This window comes from Myripristis murdjan, chromosome 17 (genome assembly GCF_902150065.1).
Source record: "Myripristis murdjan chromosome 17, fMyrMur1.1, whole genome shotgun sequence".
Lineage (NCBI taxonomy): Eukaryota > Metazoa > Chordata > Actinopteri > Holocentriformes > Holocentridae > Myripristis > Myripristis murdjan.
In genome coordinates this window covers 1,601,871-1,629,345 of record NC_043996.1, presented here as the reverse complement: position 1 = coordinate 1,629,345, position 27,475 = coordinate 1,601,871, and the positions used below count along the sequence as shown (strand labels likewise).

General features: G+C 39.8%; 1 protein-coding gene across 1 annotated transcript in view; it reads right to left on the bottom strand.

Annotated features, from left to right (window-relative positions):
• LOC115375889 (choline transporter-like protein 5-A) overlaps positions 1 to 27,068 on the bottom strand; it is a 66,729-nt gene extending 39,661 nt beyond the window's left edge. Inside the window, exon 1 of the mRNA XM_030075476.1 lies at positions 26,858 to 27,068. Within this exon, the coding sequence (XP_029931336.1) occupies positions 26,858 to 26,945 (88 nt within the window). The 5' untranslated portion in view covers positions 26,946 to 27,068. The remainder of the gene's footprint in view (positions 1 to 26,857) is intronic.
• Positions 27,069 to 27,475: the final 407 nt, after the last annotated feature.

Genomic DNA, 27,475 nt, shown 5'->3' with positions numbered 1-27,475 from the left:
TGAAACAAGTGAAAATTTGCTTGTTTCATTGGCAAAATTTGTTTCTTGTTTCTAGCTAATTTTCACTTATTTCAAGTGAATTTTAACTTTTTCCACTGGCAAATTTTGCCAATGAAACAAGCAAATTTTCATTTGTTTCAAGTGAATTTTCACTTGAAACAAGTGAAAATTCAGCCATCAGAGACTCTCAATGTGAGAAACATGCAGTCGATTTGTCGTTTTGATGATGATTGTGTTTTGTATGTCATTTTTTAAAGATGAGGAAAATGGAAGACACAAATTCCTTGTTAATGAAGAGATCAAAGTAAGAAAATGATGGTGTCAATGCTGCTGACCACTTCCTGGGGGCCAAGACAGTGTGATGGCTTCTACACAGGGCATGTCCATACTCTCTAAGACCACAGGATTAAGTGTGTTAATGTATGAGCTGACTATGTTGAAAATGTTTGATTTTCAGAAATTGACTTCTAACTTCAACCACGAACTTAACAATCCCCCCTCGTACAGGTGAATAGACTGGTCTTGTGTATTGGAGGTGAAAGCCTATATGGATTTCAGAGTGTTGACGTGAAAGTTGCACTGATGGTGTTTGGAGCAGGGAACTAGGGCAGACTGGAGGTGTCTCATGTCTTATTCAGCACCTTCACACACTCACTGTGTCAATACAGTCACACCCACTAAATCACACTTTGATACTGGACGACCTCGCACTGTACTGCAAACTCAGACTCTCTCTCTCTCTCACACACCTACAAAAATACATAAATAAGTCACATACAGAGAATCAATTGCACAAGAACTTCCAAACATTAGAGAAGCCCAAATGCAAGATACATGAGGGGAGATTGATAATGTTCTCTCTTTCTTGTCTTTACCTCTCTCACCCTTTGAGCTACTGGGCCCTTGAGGCAGATCAGGCACAGCATCTCATTCCTCAATACAGGGCCCCCACAACCAATCAAAATTATTTTGAAAGCCCAATTAAACCTTGATACCTGATTACTTTCACTTGATTCCTTTCAAAAATATGGGGGGAAAAGCCAAATCAGCAAGAAATGACTGTAAAATTCAGTGGAGAAAAAGATTAACAATGACAAGACACAAGAAAGAAAAAATAGCAAAGGTATTACAAGAAAATAAAAAATAAAACAAAAAAATAAAACAAAATTATTGTTATCATAGCATAAGAAAAAAATGACCAAAATTAACCCTCCACCCCCACCCCCACCCCCACCCCCCCCCCAAAAATGTAAAATTACTTCTAAACCACCAAAAAAAAGTTTTAAAAAATCACTAAGAAATTGAGAAATGAAAAAAAAAAAGAAGTGAATTTTGTTCATCCCTATTGCCTACAACCTCTGGATTACAAAGGGTTAAATAAAATGGTGCTCTCTTTTGGACATATTGAAGCAAAAATAAATTCAAACAGTTCAAAACAGAATGTTACAAAATCGTCTGGTCTTGTCAGACAGCCTGTTTTGGACCCATATTGAACTATTCATGGTAAAACACAAGGACCTCTAAATATTTTTTTTTTCCTAGGAGCCACATATATCTAGGGATGTCACTGCTCATCCTCTTGTGTCTTTCTTTCTATCCATCACTGTCTGTGTGGTCATCTCTCTCTGACTGGGTGTGATGGGGTAGGAATTGGTTTCTGCTCTCCCTAGCACACACACTCTGTCTGATACAGCAGGTTTAGATGGTGCTCACACGCCTCATTTATCCTTCAGCATTTCTCACCGAGTTTTGTCTTCTCACATTACAGCCAAAAACATTGAGCAGCTTTCTGGCAAATTGTGAGGTAGTTTACAGTGACAACAAAAAGCAGTGGGTGTCAAAAGGCACAGCACTGCAGCAGACTGCATGATGAGAACACAGAACATGTGATAAAACTGTAATGTTTCCTTATTGCCAAGGCCATTTTGAAAGTGTTCTCAAGCACACTGTATGTCAGCTACAGGGGGTCACCAGAAAAATGAGCAAATTTTTAGTTTCTATGTATTGTAAAGATGCTAAAGACACTACATGATCATTTTTAAAACATCAATTTATCATTGTCATATTAAAAGAGTGTTTCCCTGTATTTGGAAAATGTTACATTATTTCACTCCAGAATGGCAGGAGGCTAACAGTTAGCATTTGGAGCATCCAGCCAGTATGCAGCACTCAGTGACAATGAGAGGAAGATAGCACCACCACTGTCCTACAGAACAGCTTAGGGATAAGGGAAATATCAACTTTTTCAAAATGGGTGAACTATCCCTTTAATTGGGATCCTCTAATAGTACAAATGAGACCAGTTGGTACTATCTAACTCATAGCAGAAGTATTATAGGTGCTAGTGTTCCCTGTTGCTCCCTGTCCCCTTGCTGTCTGGAAGAACAGCGCCCTCTTTCTGTTTTGTGTTGTAAAGCATGCGGGATCCCCACCAGCATGCAAGCAGATGTTTAAATGGTTGATTTCAATTGTTAAAGCCTTGCAGGGTTAGATCTGCTTTGTGTATTTTTCATGCCATCCTGGCACATAATGAGTAAATACCCATGCAGTGATCAAAAATGGTCATGTCAATACCAGCTGGTGGTTCCAATGAGGGGGGCGGGGCCAGAGAACAAAGGAAGGCAAGGATCAAATTGGAGGCAGTGAGTAGTTTTACATGCACACCAGATTCCGATTCAGGTCAATATTTGGGTCTTGCTGCTGTTCACCATGTCGTTCTCCCTGCTTGCAATAACTATAACAACAAAGACGCCCCAGGATTCCTTGTGAGTTGAGCATGCGCAGACGTAACTGAATATTCGGGTACGGGACATTTTCCGATTTAGGTGTTTACATGCCACAATATTCTGGTTAAAACAGGTATACGCCAGGGGTCTTATTCGGAATATTCTCCAACAGGAATATGACTTTAATCGGGTTCGGCACGAAACATGTAAACAACATGACTCATGCACAACCGGAATACTGAGGATATTCCGAATAATACAGGAATATGGTGTGCATGTAAACGTGGTCAATGTTTGGGGCAGGTGTTGAGAAACCAAGGAGCAGAGAGGGAACGTTTGTTTGTTACCTGTGAAGGTAAAATACTGGCATCTTAGTTTGCAGATTTTAGACAGTACTGAAAGAAAACTTCCAGTGAACTCAAATACCACAAATGTAGAGCAAAAACTGCCATTACAGCATCTGGATGGACGTTCTCTTCATCATTTCCTGGCTGCCTGCTGCTGAGACTGAGATTTTTAGTTTTGTTTTCCTTTTTTGCCATGCGTTGTTGCTTTTCAGTTCCATTTTTGCAGTTTGAAGCGGCGATTTTTGCCTGTGGATTTTGAGTTTCCCATGGTCATTTGAGTTTCATATGGACAAGGACATTCAAAGTTGAATTAAGTGGGATGCTGACCTAGTAGATTTAATAAATCTCTTTAGTGGAAGCAAGTCTTCTGGTTTATTGAATTTTTGGGAGTAAACATATAATTCAGTATTTCATCCTAACACTGACAGTAAGAAATATCAGTAGTATCCTGAACTTTTGTGGCATCAGCACTGACTGTTACAAGGATATCAAATATCCTCATGACTAGACGCTCTAAATCACAAGGAGGACAATGGCCAATCATTGAATCAAAAGCTTATTCCTCATAAATCACAGCCTGTCATTCGATGAGGAACCCTGGCAATCCCACCACTGTTTTCTCTTTAATCCTCATGCTGGCAAATCCCATTAATATTGTTACACCACTAAGGTACAATCAGTTCTTTCCATGTTAAATCAATTTTAAAACACTTGCCACACAGGCAGTCCTGCTATCAGTTCAGTTCTATTCTTAGATTTTTAAACTGCTGCATCCATGAAAATGATGCAGTTAGTCCACTGAAACCTAACGGAAATGTCAAATCTCTGTTGCAAGAGCTGTTCCGGTCAGTGCTGCAACCAGAGGTCCATCAGCTGGAAAGCTAATATGCTGCATAGTCCACTGAATAAGTCACAACTTATTTTTCTTCACCATAATTTTGCCAAGGTGATCCAACTGAAAATGAATACATTTCTGCTTGTAAAAATATGTTTTTGCCTGTTTTCAAAGAGAATCTCAAAGCAGGATTTCTGATCTCTACTTTCATAGATTCCTTGATGAACTTTCTAATTCGATATCAAACGGAACACTTCAGACTTAACTCTCCTTTAAGACTCTTCATTAGTATTGCCTTCTTTTACTTTTTATGCTTCATCACTGTGAAGTTTACAAGTAGACAGTTAAGAGTATGCACTTTATTGACTGGAAATTCCTCAAAGTTTATTATTTCTCTGCAACACGTTTGTGCAGTGCATGTAGTGTAGTCGTCCTATGAAATCGCTAGCACAGAGGATTCAACCTGCTTGATGTTTGGGACCTTCAGGTCCACGTTCAGTAAGATGCAGACCCTCATTTGAAGTCATTTTGCTTTTTAGGGTCCCTTACACTCTAATATCAAGAGATATTTTGGTATTCAGTGTAAAAGCTTGTGAATGGTGTGTTCAGATGCAAGTCACAATCAGTTAATCACAAGAAATCTGACACTGATCCAGAATCACTGATCTATGGAGTTCCAGAAGAATCATGGTGAGATTTTTTTTTCTTGTGTTCCCTCAAAATAACTTTTGTGTTGTCTTGCAGTACTTTTCTATTTACGTTCCTTTTGAACCATATGTCTCTTTCCACTCAGCTGCTCCCAGCACAGCAGGATGGCGCCCCAGTATGGACCAGCTCATTGAATTTGACTTCGAACTGAGTATTAATTGCTCAATAAGCTTGGTTATGTGATTAGTGAAAGTAAACTTAAACACATTTTAACATCAAGAGACCTATGTGCTGGGAGCAGCTTAGTGGAAACAGACATATGGCTCAGAGGGAACTGAACGGAAGTAGAAAAGTCTTGAGTTAATCCAAAAACAAAATTGTGAGAGAATGCAAAATTTATTGTGAAAGAACACATTTTATGAGATAATGCAAAAAAAAAAAAAAAAAAAAGTGACCCTATGGGGGCTGATCTAACCTTTTAAATAGGTCTTTTTAAGCATTAAAAATACAGTTTCCTTCATTTGTAATTTACACATTTACAAATTGCTGCCCCCACCCCTCTTATGGTCTTACAGGAGTCTGCACAGTTTTCAAGGGTTTTGATGTCATACTTCCTATACTGATTTACAATACTTACAAAGACAGAAAATGTTAAAATGAACCTCTATACATTTTAGGCATTCAACAATTTCTCGTGAATTAAATTACAGTGAAATTAAACTATTCCTCATTTTGCTGAGGATGGAAGACCCGCAAGGACCCCACTTTGAACACTACTGCACTAGTGCCTTTTGGGCTACACATTGATGTTGATGGGTACACACACACACACACACACACACACACACACACACACACACTTACTTTCTATCCGCTCACTTCAGAAATGCAAATGCAAAGGATATTCAGTTATTGACTTATGCAAGTATGAGAGAGAGAAAACAATAGAGCAGGTACACTGTGTTGCACTGGAGTAGGAGGATTATTTGCATTTACTGGAGCTCCCTGACATTTATTTATTCCTTTGTATTTTCCCTTCAGTTAACTCTCAGAATATTTTGTCAATAAATTTTTGCCAAAGCACCGAGTTCCAAGCTTCGACCTGAGCTCGGGTTGCAAGGCAGCTGCTTGCCATTGATGAATTCACATTTAATATTTAATTACTGTAACAAAGACAAGTAGTGAAGGTGTAAACTTTGTTTTTAACCACCATTTCATGCTTTCAGTGAGACCGAAACATATATGGAAGTTTGCGTAACTGCATGTAAACACTGTTTCAGAGTCCAAGAGGTGGGAAAGAAGCATTTACATGTTTCTCCTCTGCAGCACCTCTGAAATAAATACACTCCTGAAAATGTTTGCACTTCTTATTAGATAACTATTATTGGGGGAGTAAAAAATAACTTTAAGTGTGATATTGAGGGAGACGGAGCTCCACTCCACCACGGTATGATTTAGACTTGAGGAGGTGGAGCTCAGCTCTGACTTCCAGTCCAATTGAACCTCAGGCAATGAGGCAGTAAAGACTGTTACAGCAATCATACCAATTATAATAAGGGTAATATATTCTAGGCAACATGAAACTGTCCTGGTAGAACTTGTGAGGCAAATTCTCCTTTGTGAGATTTGCTAAGTCTCTGAAGAATTTCCTGCTGAGTTCAGATGATATGAATCAGTCTTTATTACACACAGCATGGGAGAAACACAACAGCAAGTTCATAGTCTTTATCAAAGTGTCTTTCACAAAATCTCTCCTCTTTATACCCAGAACCACACAAGTATGATTTCTGCTGAGGTAACGCCTTGAAAATATGATAAGTGTTTCATGACCGGTTCAGACTGGTTTTCCAGTAGAGCAGCTGGAAACAGCTCACTGTGAGTTGGCTTTGGGATTCTAAACTTAATTCTGCCCAGCCACAAAGTGCTTTCTCAGTCTTACTACTACTACTATTAAGAAAACCAGGTGAGATTTATATATTCTTGGAGGGCAGTATGTATGTATGTATGTATGTATGTACAGTACAGGCCAAAAGTTTGGACACACCTTCTCATTCAATGCGTTTTCTTTATTTTGATGACTATTTACATTGTAGATTCTAACTGAAGGAATCAAAACTATGAATGAACACATGTGGAGTTATGTACTTAACAAAAAAAGGTGAAATAACTGAAAACATGTTTTATATTCTAGTTTCTTCAAAATAGCCACCCTTTGCTCTGATTACTGCTTTGCACACTCTTGGCATTCTCTCCATGAGCTTCAAGAGGTAGTCACCTGAAATGGTTTTCCAACAGTCTTGAAGGAGTTCCCAGAGGTGTTTAGCACTTGTTGGCCCCTTTGCCTTCACTCTGCGGTCCAGCTCACCCCAAACCATCTGGATTGGGTTCAGGTCCGGTGACTGTGGAGGCCAGGTCATCTGCCGCAGCACTCCATCACTCTCCTTCTTGGTCAAATAGCCCTTACACAGCCTGGAGGTGCTGGAGCCTTCAATTTTCAATAAATCCCCAACAGTGTCACCAGCAAGGCACCCCCACACCATCACACCTCCTCCTCCATGCTTCACAGTGGAACCAGGCATGTGGAATCCATCCGTTCACCTTTTCTGCGTCTCACAAAGACACGGCGGTTGGAACCAAAGATCTCAAATTTGGACTCATCAGACCAAAGCACAGATTTCCACTGGTCTAATGTCCATTCCTTGTGTTTCTTGGCCCAAACAAATCTCTTCTGCTTGTTGCCTCTCCTTAGCAGTGGTTTCCTAGCAGCTATTTGACCATGAAGGCCTGATTGGCGCAGTCTCCTCTTAACAGTTGTTCTAGAGATGGGTCTGCTGCTAGAACTCTGTGTGGCATTTATCTGGTCTCTGATCTGAGCTGCTGTTAACTTGCCATTTCTGAGGCTGGTGACTCGGATGAACTTGTCCTCAGAAGCAGAGGTGACTCTTGGTCTTCCTTTCCTGGGTCGGTCCTCATGTGTGCCAGTTTCGTTGTAGCGCTTGATGGGTTTTGCGACTCCACTTGGGGACACATTTAAAGTTTTTGCAATTTTCCGGACTGACTGACCTTCATTTCTTAAAGTAATGGTGGCCACTCGTTTTTCTTTAGTTAGCTAATTGGTTCTTGCCATAATATGAATTTTAACAGTTGTCCAATAGGGCTGTCGGCTGTGTAGTAACCTGACTTCTGCACAACACAACTGATGGTCCCAACCCCATTGATAAAGCAAGAAATTCCACTAATTAACCCTGATAAGGCACACCTGTGAAGTGAAAACCATTTCAGGTGACGACCTCTTGAAGCTCATGGAGAGAATGCCAAGAGTGTGCAAAGCAGTAATCAGAGCAAAGGGTGGCTATTTTGAAGAAACTAGAATATAAAACATGTTTTCAGTTATTTCACCTTTTTTTGTTAAGTACATAACTCCACATGTGTTCATTCATAGTTTTGATTCCTTCAGTGAGAATCTACAATGTAAATAGTCATGAAAATAAAGAAAACGCATTGAATGAGAAGGTGTGTCCAAACTTTTGGCCTGCACTGTATATACATATTCATATACATATGCACACACACACACACACACACACATACACACACACACACACACACACACACACACACACAAATATATATATATATATATATATAGAGAGAGAGAGAGAGAGAGAGAGAGAGAGAGAGAGATTGATCTATCTATCTCTCTCTCTACACACACATACACACACACACAGACACACACACACACACATGTAGATAGATAGATAGATAGATATTCCACCATTAGCTGTAAGTGGTATTGTCACAGTAACTCAGCCACCAGGTGGCAGCACCACATAAAGTCACAGAGCCGGGTCGCCGAGCGGTGAGGCTGTTATAGTGCGTAAAAGTGGCCGACGCTCTGCTGACTCAGCAACTGCAGAGCTCCAAACCTCCTCTGGCATCAACGTCAGCACAGAAACTGAGTGCTGGGAGCTTCAATGCCAAGTGTCAGATGGAGCGGTGTAAAGCACACTGCTAATGGACTCTGGAGCGGTGGAAATGTGTTCTGTGGAGCAACCAATCACGCTTCTCTATGTGGCGGTCTGATGGACAGTCTGGGTTTGGTGAAACCAGGAGAATGTTCCTGCCTGACTGCATTGTGCCGACTGTGCAGTTTGCTGGAGGAGGGATAACGCTATGGGCTGGTGTTTCTGGGCTCGGCCTCGGCCCCTCAGCTCCAGTGAAGGGAAATCTCAACGCTTCAGCTCACCAAGACATTTTGGACAATTCTCTGCTTCCAGCTCTGTGGGACCAGTTTGGGGAAGGAAGGCCCTTTTCTGCTCCAGCATGACTGAGCCCCAGTGCACAGAGCAGCTCCATAAAGGCATGGCTGGCTGAGTTTGGTGTGGAAGAACTGGACTGGCCTGCACAGAGCCCAGACCTCAACCCCATCCAACACACCTTTGGGATCAACTAGAACAGAGACTGTGAGCTGGGCCCCCTGGTCCAACATCAGTGTGTGAGCTCACAAATGCTCTTTTGGGGTGACAATGTAAATTGGCTTTAGGTTCTAAACGGTTAATGCCACATTTTTGTTCAGCCCTTTAAATTAAAGCTGAGTCTTCACTTTAATCATGTCTTTATTACTGCATTTCAAATCCACTGTGGTGGTGTAAAAGGGCAAAATTTCAAAATGTATAATGAATATAATATAATGAATATTGTATCACTGTCCAAATACTTATGGACCTAACTGTATGTACAAATACTGTACGTACAAATACTGTATGTACACACACATGACTATGGGCTGAAATACTGCTGGGGCATATTCTGTCCCTTTTGCAACACTGTTTGAAGTCATGCCATGTTGTGGTTTTCTTGTTTTTCGATAGTGAACTATGGTATCAAAGTAAAAATCCTGGCATCTTCATAACAAGATTTCATCAAATCACATTTAAGACTTTTTCAGATGAATTAACACCAGCTGCACTGAAGCACGAGACCAATTTCTCAGTTGAAATGAGAGTGAAAATGAGAACTGTCAGAACAGATGTGTGTGTGTGTGTGTGAGTGACTGGGCTACTTTCTCATTAGAAAACCAGCACATCAGTAAACCAGAACCTTTTCAAGACTTCTAAAACGGAATAAAGACTTCAGATGCTTCATGGAGCTGTTCAGATGATACAATTTGAGACAGAAAAAAAGACAGAAATCGAGACTTGCAGACACCCTTGATAATCCTCTGTGGCGTGTGTGTCATGTCCTCTTCAGGTGTGTGTGTGTGTGTGTGTGTGACTCAAACACACACACACATACTCCTTCATATTCATGCAATCACTCATTCACTCACTTGTTCACTCAAGCACTCAATTTCTCACTTTTGCTCTTGCTGAATCTGTCTCTCCCTTTTTCACGCATACACACACACACATGCACACACACACACACTTGGAGTTCTTGAAGATGCATCAAGATATGGAAATGAGAGGATGCTTGTCAACATCTAAACATCGACTGCAGACTGTTGCATCATAGTTCATACTCACACCCACACACAGAAACAGAGAAATATGCACACACACACACACACACACACACACACACACACGCACACACACAGAAACACTCACAGCACTGATGTAAATGTTTAAATGAGATGTGCGCCAGGCTGCATCATAGAATAATTCAAAAAAAAAAAAGAAAAAAGAAAAAAAAGGAAAAAAAGGAAAAAAAAAAAGCAGAAACATCAGCACAGTTACAGCATGAACTACAAACTCATAGGAAAGCCACACACACACATACACACCTCTTGTTTACTTCTAAAGGCATACAGGAAATGTTTAAAGGGAGAACAACATCACATCCTCTTTCATCCACCCGCTTCCTGTCAGCCATCAAAGTCAGGACTCGTTATGTAATGGCCAATCACAGCCCACGCTGTCTCCCACGGCTACGCTCACTTCCTGTCTGACAGAGGGCAAATATCTCTTTGTCCAATTAAAACTGTCTGCACTTCATACGCCTTTAATCCGACTGCGTATTCCTTTGCAAATCTGCACTGGCTGCATATTTGTGTCATCCATAATCCTGTAATGTCACAAATCTGTTCGTTTTTGTTGCTATTTCTAACAATCATTTTGATATTTTCATCATCTTTATTTTTTTCTCCTGCATATTTCATGTTTTTATATTTTCTTTTTATATATTTCATGTTTTTATATATTTTTTTTTATATATAGTAGTCATGTCGCTAGCTCTGCATCCCTTTATACAGCTGTACCGTTTCTCTTTGCTGTATCCTGTTACTAATCTGCTGCCGCACTGACCTAGCTTCAATAAATTTCATCTTTTTTTGACACAGTCTACACATTAATATCCTTAAATAGAGACAGACCATCCATCTTGAAAAATGTGATATAATTTCTCTTGCCCTCTAACTGTTGTGTAGGACAGTGGTGGTGCTGTCTTCCTCTCATTGTTACTGAGTGCTGGATACTGGCTGGAGTGAAATGATCTGACTTTTTAAAAATGGGTTGACTATCACTTTAATGACAGACATATTCCAACATTCATTTATGATTAACCATAGGTGGAGTTTGCAGGGGGCAGGGGGGGCATTGCCCCCCCTAGCGTCTGAAATGTGTCACTACATTGAGTCAAAAATAGGTCCAATATTTTTTTTTCCTGTATACATATCTATAAACATTCAAGCAATGCAATAAAATAAGATTATTTTCAGAAATAAATCTGAATTACATTATGTTTGGTATTGTAATAAATTAATCTCTGAGCCGTCATGTCATGTGACATGGCGCGTTGTTGTGACGTGCAACGCTACATGCGTTGAGAGTGAGTATGCATATTTCATAGTTGTCAGTTTAACACGAGATTAGTTAATCTGTACACCAAACCATTTAAAATCGTACATGGAAAATGAAAGTATAACGGTATAATAACAGATTTTTTGCTTTTAAAGGACTTAAACTGTATAGTTGCCAGTGCGCTTCAGTTGTGTGCGCTCGTGTGAAAGACAAATACCCTAGTGCGTACTGACCTCAGTTTAAAAAAAAAAAAAAAAAAAAAAAGTTTGCCCCCCCCCAGCGCAAATTTCAAACTCCGCCTATGTGATGAACTCGTCCTGACTCCTCTCCTGCCTCTTGTGTTGAGCAGGAGGGTTTGTTTTTGTGGAGGAGCCTTGTGGTGGTGCATTAAACCAAGTGTGGATCGTGCTCTCCACACTTGGTTTGAGTGCTGTCAGTGCAGGAGGAGGCAGCTTTGCTCTGACAGAGCCTCCTCTGTCAAACTAAAAACCCTCCAATTTGCTCCAAACCGGCATATGCCGACAGTGTTTGTAAACACAGGCATATTGCATATTGACCCTGTTCACCACTGGATTCCGCTGCACACTCTGCTGTCTGCGTAGGTGACAGCAAATAATTAATCCATAATCCACAGTGGGCTGTGATGTATTTAAATGAAATCACAGCTGTGATGCATTATCTGCTGCTTACTGTTTGCTGTTTAACAGTAAATTAGCATAGTTTGCATATGTAATTTCAATCTTCTGAGACACAGGGTTTCATCTACCTACTGGAAGCCTCGTTTACTGTTTGCACTCATCAATAACACAGTAGCAACTCATCATTAAAATGGGAACAGTTTTTCAAAACATAATGCCACAGCCCCATAGGTAGGGTGACATGTCTCTGAAAAATGTATGTACAGTTTTATGGTTATCATTATTTTGTAAAACTCATTCTTGGCAGGTTGAATATTTAAATATGAGCCAAAAGCTCTTCTGGACATTAGGCAACATACTTCATGCATAAAAACTAGATTCATGACCAAACTAGATTCATGACATGTTTCTGTTTTATGCATCTCAGTCTTTGTGTAATTGTTTGCACGTGCACGAGCCTCATGCACGCTCCCACAATCAGCGATAAATGGAGGTTAATTGGCTCATTTCCATATAAATACCTGTTGCTGCTCATTCATTTTGTTAGACATGACGACTAAAAGCACAGCGAGGTCCTTTAACAGTGCAAAGCTGCTATCGCTGTCGTCACGCACAGCCATTACGCACGGCTCAGCCTGTTCCAGCTCATCAGAATGACTATTAACTGATCACACACGTGCCCCCAAGTCAATCCAGCCATCAGTCACATCTGGATTATGTGGGAAACAGTGCAACACAGAGACTCTCTCTCACAAATATAAAAATCACTTAGAAAATAGATAAGAAAGGCTTGTACAAAATCATACATGCACAATGAAATTGAATATTAAGGACACTTAGTTTAATGACATAATAACTCCGCATAACTTCCTATTTTCATGTATTTCCTGCCACTTCTCCACCATCCTGCAGCCAAAACTGTGTGTGTGCATGGTGTTCAGTCTGTGGCTAAGTATGCACATTCTCACCACACATTCTTTCTTTTTTTTTTTGTTATAAGTACCCGTTTCTGTGTAGAAAATAGTGTACACATTTCTGTAAGTACGCAGCAGCTCCACATGTGGCCCTTGCTTGGTAAGGGCTTTGCATCTTTGGTTTTGAAGAATCCAGTTTTGCTTGAAAATGCAAATGTATGTATGAGCGTGCTCCAACATCTGTAAGATCATACTGTAGGCTACAGGAGATCCATTGTTTTATGAATGAAGTTTCTATCATTGTATTGTTGTTGTGTGGAGTCTACTGTGTTCACGAGAATGGGTCTGCACCACTGATCTATTATAAAAACTGGATGGTTGATGATGCAATCAGAAGTGAAGTCACAGCAGCCGCTTCCAGGAGGACGATGGCCTCATCTGAGCTGCGGAGGCTTGTGAAATCGGATTATTTCTGTGGTCAGAATTCGGCCGCCATTGTAATGTTCAAAGATGTGCAGTAAAACACAATGGTCTGAAACATCTGACATTTCTAATGTGATCATGATTATTTTATATTTATGTATCGCTCAGCTAGCATCTTTGGTCAGCCAAAATCTACAAAACAGCGCCATCTAGCGCCAGTCGGGCTAACTGCTAGTTTAAGGTCGTTTCAGGAGCAGGTTCGCTTTTCTCAGATTTAAATTTGAAAAATCCAACCTCCACTCTCCACTCTTTACCTTTACACGACACCCCCAAACACAAGATTTACTTCATTTTCTCTTGATTTGCAATTACATCTAGAATCATACGTCCCATCACCCTGCTTCCATGTACAATTTAAACCACTTGTAGCCTACAACAATGCCATGTCAGTGCACATGAACATGAAGCTTTCTCTTAATGTTACTGTCACCTGTGCATTGTTTTCATACTCCCTTTAGTGCATGGGGTGTGTAAGTGTATGCTTTGCATCTTACACTTTGTTTGAGCTGACCAATATGGCTTCAGCTGTAGTGCCTGTTCTACTATTCCTTTACATATCTTGTAGGGATCAATGGTCTGCATCATAGAAACACAACAGACCATATTCATACGGTGGTCATTTTCCTCTGTTGTGACGGTCATGGTGGGAACCTCAAATGCTCTCATCATGTGGTGCTGCTGTGTTCCAGGCCGCATGTCATATAAACATAGAGAATCTGACAAACTGTTGTCATTTCTACGCTTTATGATTGATGAACAACTGAAAAGACAACAGATAGTGAAAATCCAGAGGGACACTGGGCCGGGTTGACAACATATTTGATAACCTGTTACCTACTGATAGACAACAGATAACAGGTAGTGCCCACTTCCTAGCTAATGTTGGCATTTGATCGTGTTAGGCTACATGTAAGGAAAGGTAAAAATTATTATGAAATGTGAACAAACATAATGGACACACACAAGTCCACTTGTTGACGACTGCAACTCAAGACTGTTTTGATAGCTGACTATTTATCGATTACTGAAATGATTAGTTGATTAATTGGATATTTAATTTCACAGTTACTAAATGTCTCTTATTTAGCTATCAAGCTTATAAATTTACTTGGAGGTTCTTTTTAGCATGTGCAAACAATAAAGACAAGATACACTCAGTGGCCACTTTATCAGCTCCACCTGTCCAATCTAATACAATCCAATTAAACTGCTCTGCCAGCAAGTCTCCTCTCCTGCTGCCTATAATGCTCAGGTCAATTAAATGCTCAGTTAAATGTACACATTCTCCACAATGTCAACACAAACTGAACAAGATAAACTTTGTTAAAAGGTAGAATTGATGGCAGAGCTGTTGCATTGCACTGCATTAGACTGGACAAGTGGACCTGATGAAGCGGCCACTGACTGTTTATGACTTCTTCATTCAAAAATATGTCTTTTATTAAACTGCAGCTGATTTAGCCACTACTAATACAAAAGACCAAAAAATGATCAGTATCAAGTTTTTGGTCCACTTTATAAATCTTGCAGCCTATTCTTTTCTTTACTCCCAGACTTTGGAGGTTTTTGGGACACATTGGTGTTTGTATCAGCCTTTTTGAACGACCGCCGCCATTTTACTATATTGTGTGCTTACCCGTCGCTTCCCAGTTACTGTTTGGCACCTCTAACTCTCAGCAAAGATAGTAATGATGCAAGATGGCTCACCCCCTCAGGAACTACATAAAAAAAATGTCAGATCCGCGCACAGCATGAAAAACACACGCAATGATGTCACCGACTAATTATCGACAATTACATTCGTCAGCAACGAATATTGTCATTGATTTCTGGCAACAGTGTCGACTAATTGTTGCACCCCCACTGAGCTGAGCAGAACATTTGTGAGATCGGGTGAAAACGCAGCAGGACAGGTAACGTTACACTGCAATCCTCAGCACAGCCAGTGGCTTCTCCTTCCAGCCTTTAGCTAGTGGAAATGAGTCCAAGGTGGTCATTGATATTTCCTAATTAATTTATGTATTTTATATCATATTATGCAATAATATCAAATGGTAATGTTTTCTAGGTAGTAGTAGTAAAATGTTAACCATAGCTGTTGTCTAATGGTAGCTAACGGGTGATCAGATATGTTGTTTTTCCTTTAAATGTAGCCTGATATCCCTCTAGATTCATTCCATTGCCTATTCTTTGTCTTTTCAGTTGTTCATCAATCAGGAAGCGGTGAAATGACAACAATTTGTCTGATTCCCAAAGTTGATATGACGTGCAGCCTGGAACACAGCAGCACCACATGATAACAGAATCTGGGCTTCCCACCCTGAGCGGGACCTCAGAGGGAGATGACCGCCGTGTCAATCTGGGCTCGAGTCCACTGATGCGGATTGTGAGCAGAATCTATGGCCAAGTTCATTTCTATGGTCTGTGCGCAGACAGACATCGCCATGACGACACAATGTCTCACATAGCGTACAACGATGGAGAGACTTCAAAAGTACAACTTGTGGTTTGATGCTGCCGACTGGAGCTAAGAGAGGATGAAACTGATCTAATCCTCTGGGCAGACCGGGTCCCTGCAGCAGCAAGGACACAACAGTCACAAAGACTGAAGGAATCCAACTAAAACATAAGGCAGCCAGTACATAACACAACAAATAACCTGAAGCGGTATAGTATATAAGTACATCAACAGGAAAATAAGCATGTATGTAGGGTGAGTAATATAAGAAGTAGAACACACTGAAATATACTGAGACATAGAAAAATTATACATATATAGATAGATATATGGATAGATAGATAAATAGATAGATAAACATTGATATATAGATATAGACAGATTTTTTTTACTGAAATATGGTACATGCACAATAAAAAAGGACACAAAAATACTAAGTAAAAAAACATTTAAAAAAAAAAACATACAGGATGTGCAAAATGTGAGATTTTAAATATTTTTTTGTTTCACTTTTTTCTGTCAGTATACAACCTTCCATCTCTAAACCTTTCCTCCCCATCTTTTTCTCCGTCATTCCATCCATCCATCCATCCATCCATCCATCCATCCATCCCACAATATCATAACAGTATGAACTGCCTTACTATTGTATTGTCCTGTAGGGATGGAAGAGAGAAATCTCACTCCATCATTTTTCTCCTACAAATTCCCTCACTCCTTGATTTCTCTCTCTCTCTCTCTCTCTCTCTCTCTCTCACACACACACACACACACACACACACACACTAGAGGGTTTCCAACATAGTAATAATGGTGATTAATGATTTACAGTCAGCTCCCCTTTACCCTGAACTAGGTCAGCTTTATATCGAAATTTTTCTCACATTTTCCTGCATCTCTCCTGCTCTCTCCTTTATTTTTCTTCCATTGAATTTTCTATCTATCTATCTATCTATCTGTTTTGCAGCCCCAATTTGTAAATTTCGTGTCTACTTGGTAAATGTAAGCATAGAATTTAACTGCCCACAAAATATGGACAAAAAATTCCTGATAACTTGCCTTTTTGTCAGACATGTAGAACAGAAATGGGGTCTTGTGTGCACCTTATTTAGAGCTTGACAAACATCCTGGTTTTTATGCGCTAACATCCATGGCCAGTGTCACAAAGTGAGGCAAAGTGAGTGATGGGCCCAATGTCTATCACTCACTTTGTCAAAAAATGCATTCCTCCAACTTTAAAGTTGTTTTTAGAACAAATGGTTGACTTTTGTCCATTGAGGAAAATTGGTAAAATTGTATTATCATCTATGCAGTTGTGTGGTTTATGGTAGGGATGGGCGTATCGATCCTGTGGTATCGATATATCGATACTCACACGCTACTCATTTGGCATCAATTTCCTTAAATAAATATCGATACTAACAAATAAGAATTTGGGGTGCATGCATAACTTTCAGCTGTTTTAGATAGCTTCCTTCACTTACTATGTGCCGAGACACCCCTGTGCCTGGCGGTGTATTGAGCCGGCCCGTGTCACGTGACGGCCCGACAGCACAGCCAGCAAGAAGGGCTCGAATGCGGGAGCCGGAGGAACACACAGAAAATAATGGCTGATCGGTCTTTTTTTCTTTTTTTTGACAAGAAATGTGAAAATGTGCAACTTATTTCATTCATATTTATGTTATTTATTTTAATTTTAGTTTTATTATGCATTGACCATAATAAATATGGTATAAATGGTCTGTATTTGTCATGTAATTTGTCTTTAATGTAATAATATTTTGAATGAAAAAAATTGCCATTAAGAAATTATCGGTATCGGTATTGGTATTGGTATCGATGAAAATGCAAGAAAAAGTATCGATATCGTATCGAATCCTAAAAGTGTGGTATCGCCCATCCCTAGTTTATGGCATTTACCTTTACCACAACTTCAAAGAACAGAGAACATAAAAGATACATGGGAATAACAATGAATTGTCATCTCTTAAATAAAATCTAACGGTGTCAGCTGGAACCCACAGAGTTCTTCATGGTGCTGCTAGAGGAGAATCATCTGATTCTCTGTGACTGTGACTGTGTTGACTGTTTCTTAGAGTGCAGCTGAAGCCATTCAAACATTCTCTAAAGAACCTTTTTTCAAAATAGCTCTTGCTGGAGCGAATTGGTTTTACAAAGAATTCTTTTCAGATATTTAGTTTTTTTTTTTTTTTTTTTTTTTTTTTCTCAGATGAGGAACTGCACACTAAATAAAAATGTAGTTGATGGTTTTTCATGGCACCCCCATTTTACAAAAAAAAAAAAAACATTTTTAGAGCCATTATTTTTCTGCATTTAAAGGTGAATTTCAGAAGACTCAACTTTCTTTCTCAACAAAACGCCACGGCCCTGAACGCTTGAATGATGCAGCGGGGGTTTTTAGTTTGTGCACATACAAGGAAACTTGCACAAACATTTACACACATATATTGATAAATGAGGGCCGATACACACAAAAAAAACAGGTGAGCAGTGTGAGCAGCGTGCGTGTGTGTTTCGAGTTATTTCTATTAGAATCCAAGAATAAGCTGACTGTCCGACTGTGATCCTCTCTCTCACACACACTCCCACATGCACACACACTCTAGGAGGGTGAGCACTGGTCTTCAGTGAGTCAGAGGAAGCGAGAGAGAAGCAGGGAGGAGGAGGAGAACCCAGGAGGCCGTCTGTCAGACAAACCCCCGGGAGAGACGACTGCGCGAGTGTGTCGTGCCGTTTGGAAGAAAAGAGGGACAAGCGGAAGGGGGGGAAAGCAAGAAGAACAAGAGAATGGAGGCATAGTAAGGGAGGAAAAGATGAGATGGAAATATATTCAGATTATTCAGCAAAAACAAGAGAGGGAAATCCAGGAGCGAGGGATGGAGAGACGGGGCGAGAGGACGATGGGAGACAGGAGAGAGTGAGCGAGGAGACAGGGAAGGTCAGGGTGTTACATAATGTGTCTGTTATCTCCCAAACCTGTCAGAGAACACAGTGCAAATGCTTCTTCCATTTTTATTTTCTCTCCAAATAACTTATCTTTCAGCTTCTATAGTGTATATGTGTGTGTGTGAGTGTGTGTGTGTGTTTAGCTTATTACACATACATATTACTCTATATTGCTCCTGGAGGAGAAATTATCACATACTAGTTAGAAAAGCAATTAGAGAACCCACTCAATCTACTTGAAATGTCAGTACACTTACGCTCACTCACACTCACACACACACACACAGACAGGCACACACACATTTCTTAAGTCATTGTGCCGTTGCAGAGCCCATTGTGCAGAAGGCAGCGGCGGATAATTGAAGCACTGATGATAATGAGGAAACAGCAGCCGCTCCTCTCTGACAGACAGAGAGACGCTCCATGTTATTACAGATAGAGCTGGGAATGTGTGCTATTGTGCAGCGAACGCTTTCAAACCAAATAATTTAGCATTTCGCACATTCCAATGCAAAAACTCATGTTTGTTGGTGGTTGAAAATTGGCATTTCTCCTTCTTCTTTCTGATAAACAGTTACACCAATATAGTGACCGAGTTGAACTGACGGAAAGACAAACTCATTCAAACTCACTCAAGTCCCACCAATGGGACGTGGCTACAGGTTTCCAAAGCATTTCACATGAAGAGAGATCTACACTGCAAAAAGTCAAAATCTTACCATGATTATTGTCTTATTTCAAGTAAATATGTCTTATTTCTAGTCAAAATATCTCATTACACTTAAAATAAGACATGATCAGCTCAGAAATAACTTGTCTTTAGACAATTTTCACTTGTTTCAAGTGAAAATTAGCTTGAAACAAGAAACAAATTTTGCCAATGGAACAAGCAAATTATTACTTGTTGTGTCACAAGTAAAAATTTGCTATTTCTGAGCTGATCATGTCTTATTTCAAGTGTAATGAGATGTTTTGACTAGAAATAAGACATTTTTACTTGAAATAAGACAAATAATCTTGGTAAGATATTGAGTTTTTGCAGTGTAGTGTTGACATGTTTCTGTGGGCCATCCGTCACACCGCCACTGGATTTTGCCATGGGGTTTGCAAACACTTAAAAAGGACCATACCAGTAGTTTCGCATGTTTAGCGTAAAATGCGTCTACTTCACGTTTCCTTTCATCTTTTCCCAAAGCAAGCAGTCATATTATAGAACTCCCATGTCATGTTCCCTCCCTTTTACCCAGGCGTTGCTTTCTATTCATTCCACCATGATATGAAAGTAAGCATTGACTTTTTTGTATAAAAAAATTGTATAATCTGAGTTCACAAAAGTGAGTTTGACGTCACTGGTTCTGGACACATATCTTGTAACTTACAAGAAACAGAGGCAGCAAACGGGTTTGCTGTTGAAACAAGTCATGGTTTGTCAAAAAAAAAAAAAAAAAAAAAAACACCTCTAAAAACATCTTTTTGGCATCTGCTACTGGACTACTACCAAGTGAACATTCACTTGGGGATTTCTGTCTCTACACTTACAATTGAGATCCACAAAAAAGGTATTTTTAGCTAGTGTCCATTATAAAATGACATTTGACTTTTATGTGTATAATGATGCAGCCTTCTTAGCCAGAAGAGATTTTTAATCAAGGTCATGGATTCATTTTGGTCAGTTTCCACTTTCCCAGCTGCCAAAAGACTAGACAGACAATCTTCAAAGCCAGACGTGCACAAAAACACCCTCTCATAAGCGGACAAGCAGGCCTGACAGAATACTGAATGACCTGACAGAATGGGATGGGATTAAATATACTAGCACTTGGTATTGGAGGTATTCAGATTTTCAGTGATTGAAATGAATAATTTGACATCACCCAAATCTTTGTTTCCTCAAAAAAAAACAAAAAAAACAAACAAACTTTAAAACAACCTCTGATGCGAAACTGGAAAAAGTTACGTGATGAAAGACAAAATCAACTTTTCAACTCTCTGGTTGCTCTAACTTTATTCCCTGAATCATCACCAACCTCAGAACAAAAGTGTGTCGAGCTCTCAGAGTCTCTCTCCCTCTCTATCCCCACCTCCCCCCAAACACACGCACATACACACGAACACACTGTACAGGCACACACACACACACACACACGCTGCACTGACAGCCCTCTTCAACTCTCCTGTGGAATATCAGTTACATAACAGATACAACTGGAGAAATCTGAAATTCAGATCACAAACACACATACACACACACACACACAGATAAAGTTGTAAGGCCGTATGCATTCAGGGGCAAGGCGCCAGAACGTGTGTGTGTGTGTGTGTGTGTGTGTGTGTGTGTGTGTAGTAAGTTTCCTTCAGGGAACACTGAGTCCACTCAATGAAAGCGAGGCTGACTGACTGCTTGTACACAGCTCCACAGACAGATCCACAGGCAAATGGAGGGCGTCCCACACAGTTCACACACACACACATCTGAACCCAGTCACTGTGCCCGCTGCTCGTCAACCCACTGTCCCCACTGAGCACCAGGCCTCCGTGCTGTGGCTCTCACATAGACCAGGCTTTTATGGGCTATGGTGTGGTTTTACACCATATTTTAAAAACATGATGACATATTTTAAAAATGTTCACCATAAGCACTGCACATCCCTGAATTTACATTTTTTTTTTTTTTTTTTTTTTTATCTATCATATACACAGATTCTGTTTACCGCCATTCTAAGGTGCCATATTAGTGCCACATTCCTCAGCAAGCAATGACAGATTTTGAGCACAGAAAAACATGCTTTTGCAAGCATATAAATTATATTTTGAAGAGAAATTATACACAGGCAAACCAAAATCTCTTCTGTGCTCAGTAAAGGTGTTTGAGTGAGAAACAAACGTTGAGCCCCTCAGGGATGATGACACTTTATTCTACTCTAACAGATGTGATGAGGAAATGTTTATTGTTTTAGCGGTTGAGTACATAATTTGTCCTTAAGGTCAAAATGAAATGAAAATGATCAGTGAAACAAAATAAACAAGTAGATGATATCCAAAATCACAGCATGTGGCAGAGAAGAGACTGAATTCCACTTTACTGACTGATATATCTGTCTTTTTTTTTTTTTTCTTGGAATTTACTTAAATGTGATTAATGCAAATGTTTTCAATTTTTAAGGAGAATAAGAAACAATACCATAAAATCAGAGAAAAAAAGGTGACAATGATTTTTTTTTCTTTGTGGAATTGTGAATTGGAAGCCAACATTTGCTTCTCACTGTCATTTAGGTTTGACATTTTGTTTGTTGGACTTGTTTGTTCTAATTCTTTGTTGAGGATGTAGCATCACCAAAGAGGGCTTAACTCTTGGAATCCCATTTAATGGAGCTGCACACTTTATTCTACTTTTCTCTACTTCAGAATCTATTCTTTTTCACTTTGTTCTACTTTTGTCCCACTCCTCTTAGCTCTGCTACTTTGCTCAGCTCCACTCTTGTATATTTTATTTTCTTCAGCGATAAAAAAAACAATATTATATTCTGAGTACTAGTCCCTCCACAGTGTTTTTGATTTTGATGAAAGGTTGGTGTGAGAAAAAGGGTTTTTAAGGATTCTAAATGCATGAGTCCTTTTACTGTCTCTAATGACAGGAGACTTTTCCATGACTCCTGACGAAAAACCCTTCCAAAAAACTTCAGCCAGCCTGCAGGGAATTCAGCCCATTCTCATTCTTCACGCTCGCTGTCTTTTCAGGATCAAAACGTGCATGTCTTCCCCTTTTTCCCCTTACACACACACACACACACACTGTAACATGTACACACCAGGGCTTTGTATTTATCTCTCAAGTCAGATTCAGTTCTGTTACAGTCGACTGGTTTGGTTTCCATAGACATGGAAAAATAATGGTTCTGAAAAGGTTCTTTAAAAGACTTTGTGGCTCCAGAGAGAACCGTCGACGACTAAAGAACAATGTTATTCGGTGGACGGTACCTTGTTTGGAAAATACAATCTTCATTGAATCGATTGGCTCCACCAAGAACTCTTTTGAAAAAGGCTCTTTAGAGAACCTTTTTTGGTGTTAAAGTTGAAGAATTACTTCACTGCCACCCCAAAGACTTTTCTTTAAACGGGTCTGTGAAGAACCTTTGGGTTCTTCACATTTTGTTGCCGATTTTTTTTTTTTCTGATGTATCACAAATACAAGGTATGTTGATTAGAAATGTATATCATTGGTAAGCAGCATTTTAGCCAGTTTCATTACTTAAGCCATCACTTGATTAAAACCACTTGATTAAGGTTAGAGAAAGGTTAAGTTTATGTATAAAAACCACTAGATTACAGTGTAATGTCACATATGTAACATCTGCAACAAATGAACTCCACTGTCACTTCATGCTGGATTCAAATTCTGTTTGCCTGGGTGAAGTCAGTTCTTTGACCCATCCACCAACCCAGCTCCCGGCATGGACGTCAGACCAAGTGATTACAAATGGTCTTTGATTAGTGGTATAACGGTTCACCAAATTAATGGTTTGAATCAATACAATACAGAGGTGTCATGTTTCTGTATGTTTTTGATATAGCAAAAACGTATAAATGCCAGAGACATTTCCATGATTTAAAAAAAAATTGATTAAAACATAATAAAGCAAGATCATTTTTCAGTTAGAAGAATGACGGAGCTATACCTGAAGCATCTTCTGGGGTGTCTTCTTAGCAGTATAGCAGCTCCTTATTAAAACTAATATCATTAAGTATAAGCTATTGGATGATGATGATGCGTGGGACAGTGGCCTCCCATTCAGTGGTGAGGTAATGTGCCGTTACAGTCAGCTAGCTTTGTGTCTGCAGTCAGAGCAACAGCAGGAGCTTCAGACAATGATTTCTCTATTTGGAGTTTTTTTGTACAAAGCAGGAATTCTGGTCTGGCTGAAATGGGCTGCTGAAGGAACAGTGTACTGGGGCTCACTGACACTAAGCATGTTGGGAAAGCTGCGTTTTCCACTACAGTCGGCTCTCATAGCCACAACTATAAATGTGCCGGTCACGGCTGTGATTTCTTTTGCCCTGCCTGAATCAGCTGAACGGCTGCACCTACAGAAATGCTGCCGTGATAGTTTGTAATGTATTTTTGTCTGCTTCCACCTGTTAGACACAGTAGGGTGTCATCAGTGTAAATGATTTGTCATGTCTGACGTGTTCCCACTGGTGGCACCTACTCATGTGTGGCACATGTGACATACTGTTGTTTTTTTTTTGTTTTTTTTTTATCCACCATGCTCTTGCCATCGCCCTCAGAATTCACAGGGAAACATAAGTGGCTCCAAACGCCAGAGCTGCTGGTTCCTGGAGGATCTTCTGTCTCTGGTATGGTAATGGAACTACAAGCCATATTGCAACGAGCTAGCTTAAGTGGCTCACTGGAGCTGCTGGAGTGTTTTGTCTTTGGGGATGGGAGGGGCAGTCAGCACGCTGCCTGTTCCATCATGGCTGCCTTGTTGGGCGCAGTGGCTCCGTTCTCTTTATACCTCCATGAGTGGCACAGAGAACATTTTTTTAAAGTGGCATTGACGACTTTGTTCCGGTTTGTGATGCATGCCGAACTGAAAGCCTTGTATTGACTAATTAAGTTTTTAGAAGACAGGGTCCTTCTCTGTCCCCTGCGCTTCACTCCACTGATAAATTGAGTTTGTTCATTTATTAAATAGGTGTATCTTTTTCTTTATCTTTAAATGTTTGAGAAAGAATTTAACACTTTGAAACCTGAGCTAATTGATTTTTTTTTTTTTTGAAAATGGTAATGAGCAAATGACCAACAAAATGACCTGAAAGTTAAAATACTAGTAAAAAAATTACAGTAAAATTTACAAAAAAGGCTAGAAAATTTGCTTTAAAAAATCTGTATACAGCCTCACTCACAAGCTTAATAGTATTTCATTGATCAAGAGGCTGCATTTTTGTACCACAACATAACTTAAGGCAAAATATTACATCTTGTACCTTTACACATCAATAATAACCTCATCAATATCTATTGATCCATATTGGAGTTGCTGTGACATTTCAGAAGGTTGCTCTAGTTTGTGGAAAATAAACATGATGTTGTAACAGCTGGACATTCTAGCTTCACTGGATCACTGGATGAAGAAAACTGCAGTAACAGGTCAGAAATGATTTACAACCTAAAACATGGCATCCAAAATCATAAGCTGACATTTTTCTTGATTGAAGATTTTAAAGGTGAGAGGAAAGAGCAAGACTGTGTGTGTGTGTGTGTGTGTGTGTGTGTGTGTGTGTGTGTGTGTGTGTGTGTGTGTGTGTGTGTGTGTGTGTGTGTGTGTGTGATTGAGTGTGTGTTCATGAGATTGTGTGAAGTTTAGCCAGGACTTATCAGCAAGACTCTACCTATCTGTCACTATCTGCCAATCCTCTTTCTCTGTCTCACACACACACACACACACACACACACACACACACACAGACTGAGACTGGCAGCAAACTGGCTTCCTCAGGCTAGTATTGACAGGTGGCACCTGAGGAAACACTGGGAAAATGCAATGATAAACAGAGAGTAATTTTATATAAATATTGCCACAGCCTATTGTCAAGTTAGTTCCTAGGCTAACAACAGGCTAAACACAGACACTAACTAACTGTCTGTTTGTTAGGTTCATTCTAATGTCTAATTGATTAATTGATGAAATGAAACTGTTGTCAAATCTCAGCAGACCGCATTTAAAAAAAAAAAAAAAAGAAAAGAAAAGAAAAAACTTCCCTTCTCAAAATTGCCTTCAGTGCACAATGTTGCATGTTTATATTTTTCATTTATATAAAACAACATTGATAGCAGCGTCTACAAGTTCGTCAGTAGAGTTGTATTCATATTTTCAATAGATACCACAATAATGTTGTTATTGTGAATCCTTTTGGCCACATTAATCGTGTAAGTTAATTAAGCGTGAAAATTTGACGTCATGATAGTACTAATGCAGAGTGAGCTGGAAGTCTATGCTCATGCTGATGTAACAATGTGTCATGTAATCTAAAACATGGGATGGGCTATTTAGATGATATGACATGATAATACTAAAAAAAAAATTCATTCATGTTGTTTCGATATCCAATCTATAAGCTGTGATGTATACCAACTGATTAAACAAATTCAGTGATGTTGGAGAAAATCACATACAGACCCATCAAGGCTTCACTGTGAGGCAAATACACCTTGCTGAATTAGACTGACTTTAGGTCAGCTCTGGGCATTAGTTCACAGTAATACCCAGCTAATCTTTATCTTTATCCTGCTGGGGACAGAAATAGCCTCACTCTGGTCTATAGTATAAAGTGCTCCCACCTTTGTTTATGTCCCAGGCTGTGTGCACAGTCATTTGCCACCTTACTATTCACACTACAACATTTCAGCTCATTAAGTTCTGTTTCACAGGCAATTAATTAATTGCCTTAATTTACTGTCACCTTCAACAGGAATGAAATGTGTTTTCTAAACTAGGCCCAAATCATATTCTATTACATGGTGAAACTGTAAGAAGTGATGACAGCCTACATGGACAACTTTACAGACAATAGGTCGGTAATCTGTTGCCATGTGCAGGGAGAAATCAGAGTAGTACACAGTGGGCTGCGGTGAGATCAAGCTGTTCTTATAGTAAATTACTTGAGGTTAAATTATTATTATGTAAACTTATAGCCGGCTATGCCATGTTATCATACATCTAATGATAACATATACCGGCTTCTGAGGGGAAACTGCTATTTTCTGAAGATATCACCTACATATGTAGGCTATGTTTTATCTCTTGGTAGACTTCTAAGGACTTAACACTAAATATTTTCTTTTTTTTTATAAGGGACAAAAGTTAAAGGAAAAATGACAATATGATCAGTAAACTGACTGATAAGCTAAAAATTACTGTACAATGGCACAAATAAATAAAATGAACATACTAATGGTAACTGTTGGCAAAATTTCCCTTTGTCTTAAGCTGTTAGGCTACTCATCTATCACTGGCTGCAGAGCTCCGGTACTCACCGTAGTAGGGGCCAGGCAGCCGCGCTTGCCCGTTTTTCTCGCTTTCAACGACGGCTGAATTGTCCGGGGTGTACCGGTGGGGCGACATGGCGCTCCGGAGCGGAGCTGGACAAAAGAAAATATGAATGAAAGCAACAGCCTGGCGATACAAGTTTATAGTGAGCAGCACGGCCGCTCTCCTCCCTCCCTCCCTCCCTCCAGCGAACCGAGCGGCTCAACGTCACCGGGAGAGGAGCAGCAGACCTGCGCTCCGCTCCGCTCCGCCGTGGAGACGTCACGCCAAACTCCACTCCAAACCCGACACTTTGATGCTGCTGTTCTTTGTTGTATGCGACCCCCTTTTTTTTTTTTTTTTTGGCAACCTACCTGCTCTTTGGCTCAGCTTGCATCCAACCCACCAAGCAACACTTTCAAAGTAAAAATTAAAATTAAAAAGTTTATGTGTGTGTGTATATCTATCTATCTATCTATCTATCTATCTATCTATCTATCTATCTATATATATATATATATATATATATATATATATATATATACAGAGGGAGAGAGAGAGAGAGAGAGAGAGAGAGAGAGAGAGATCTATATATGTGTGCACACACACACACACACACACACACA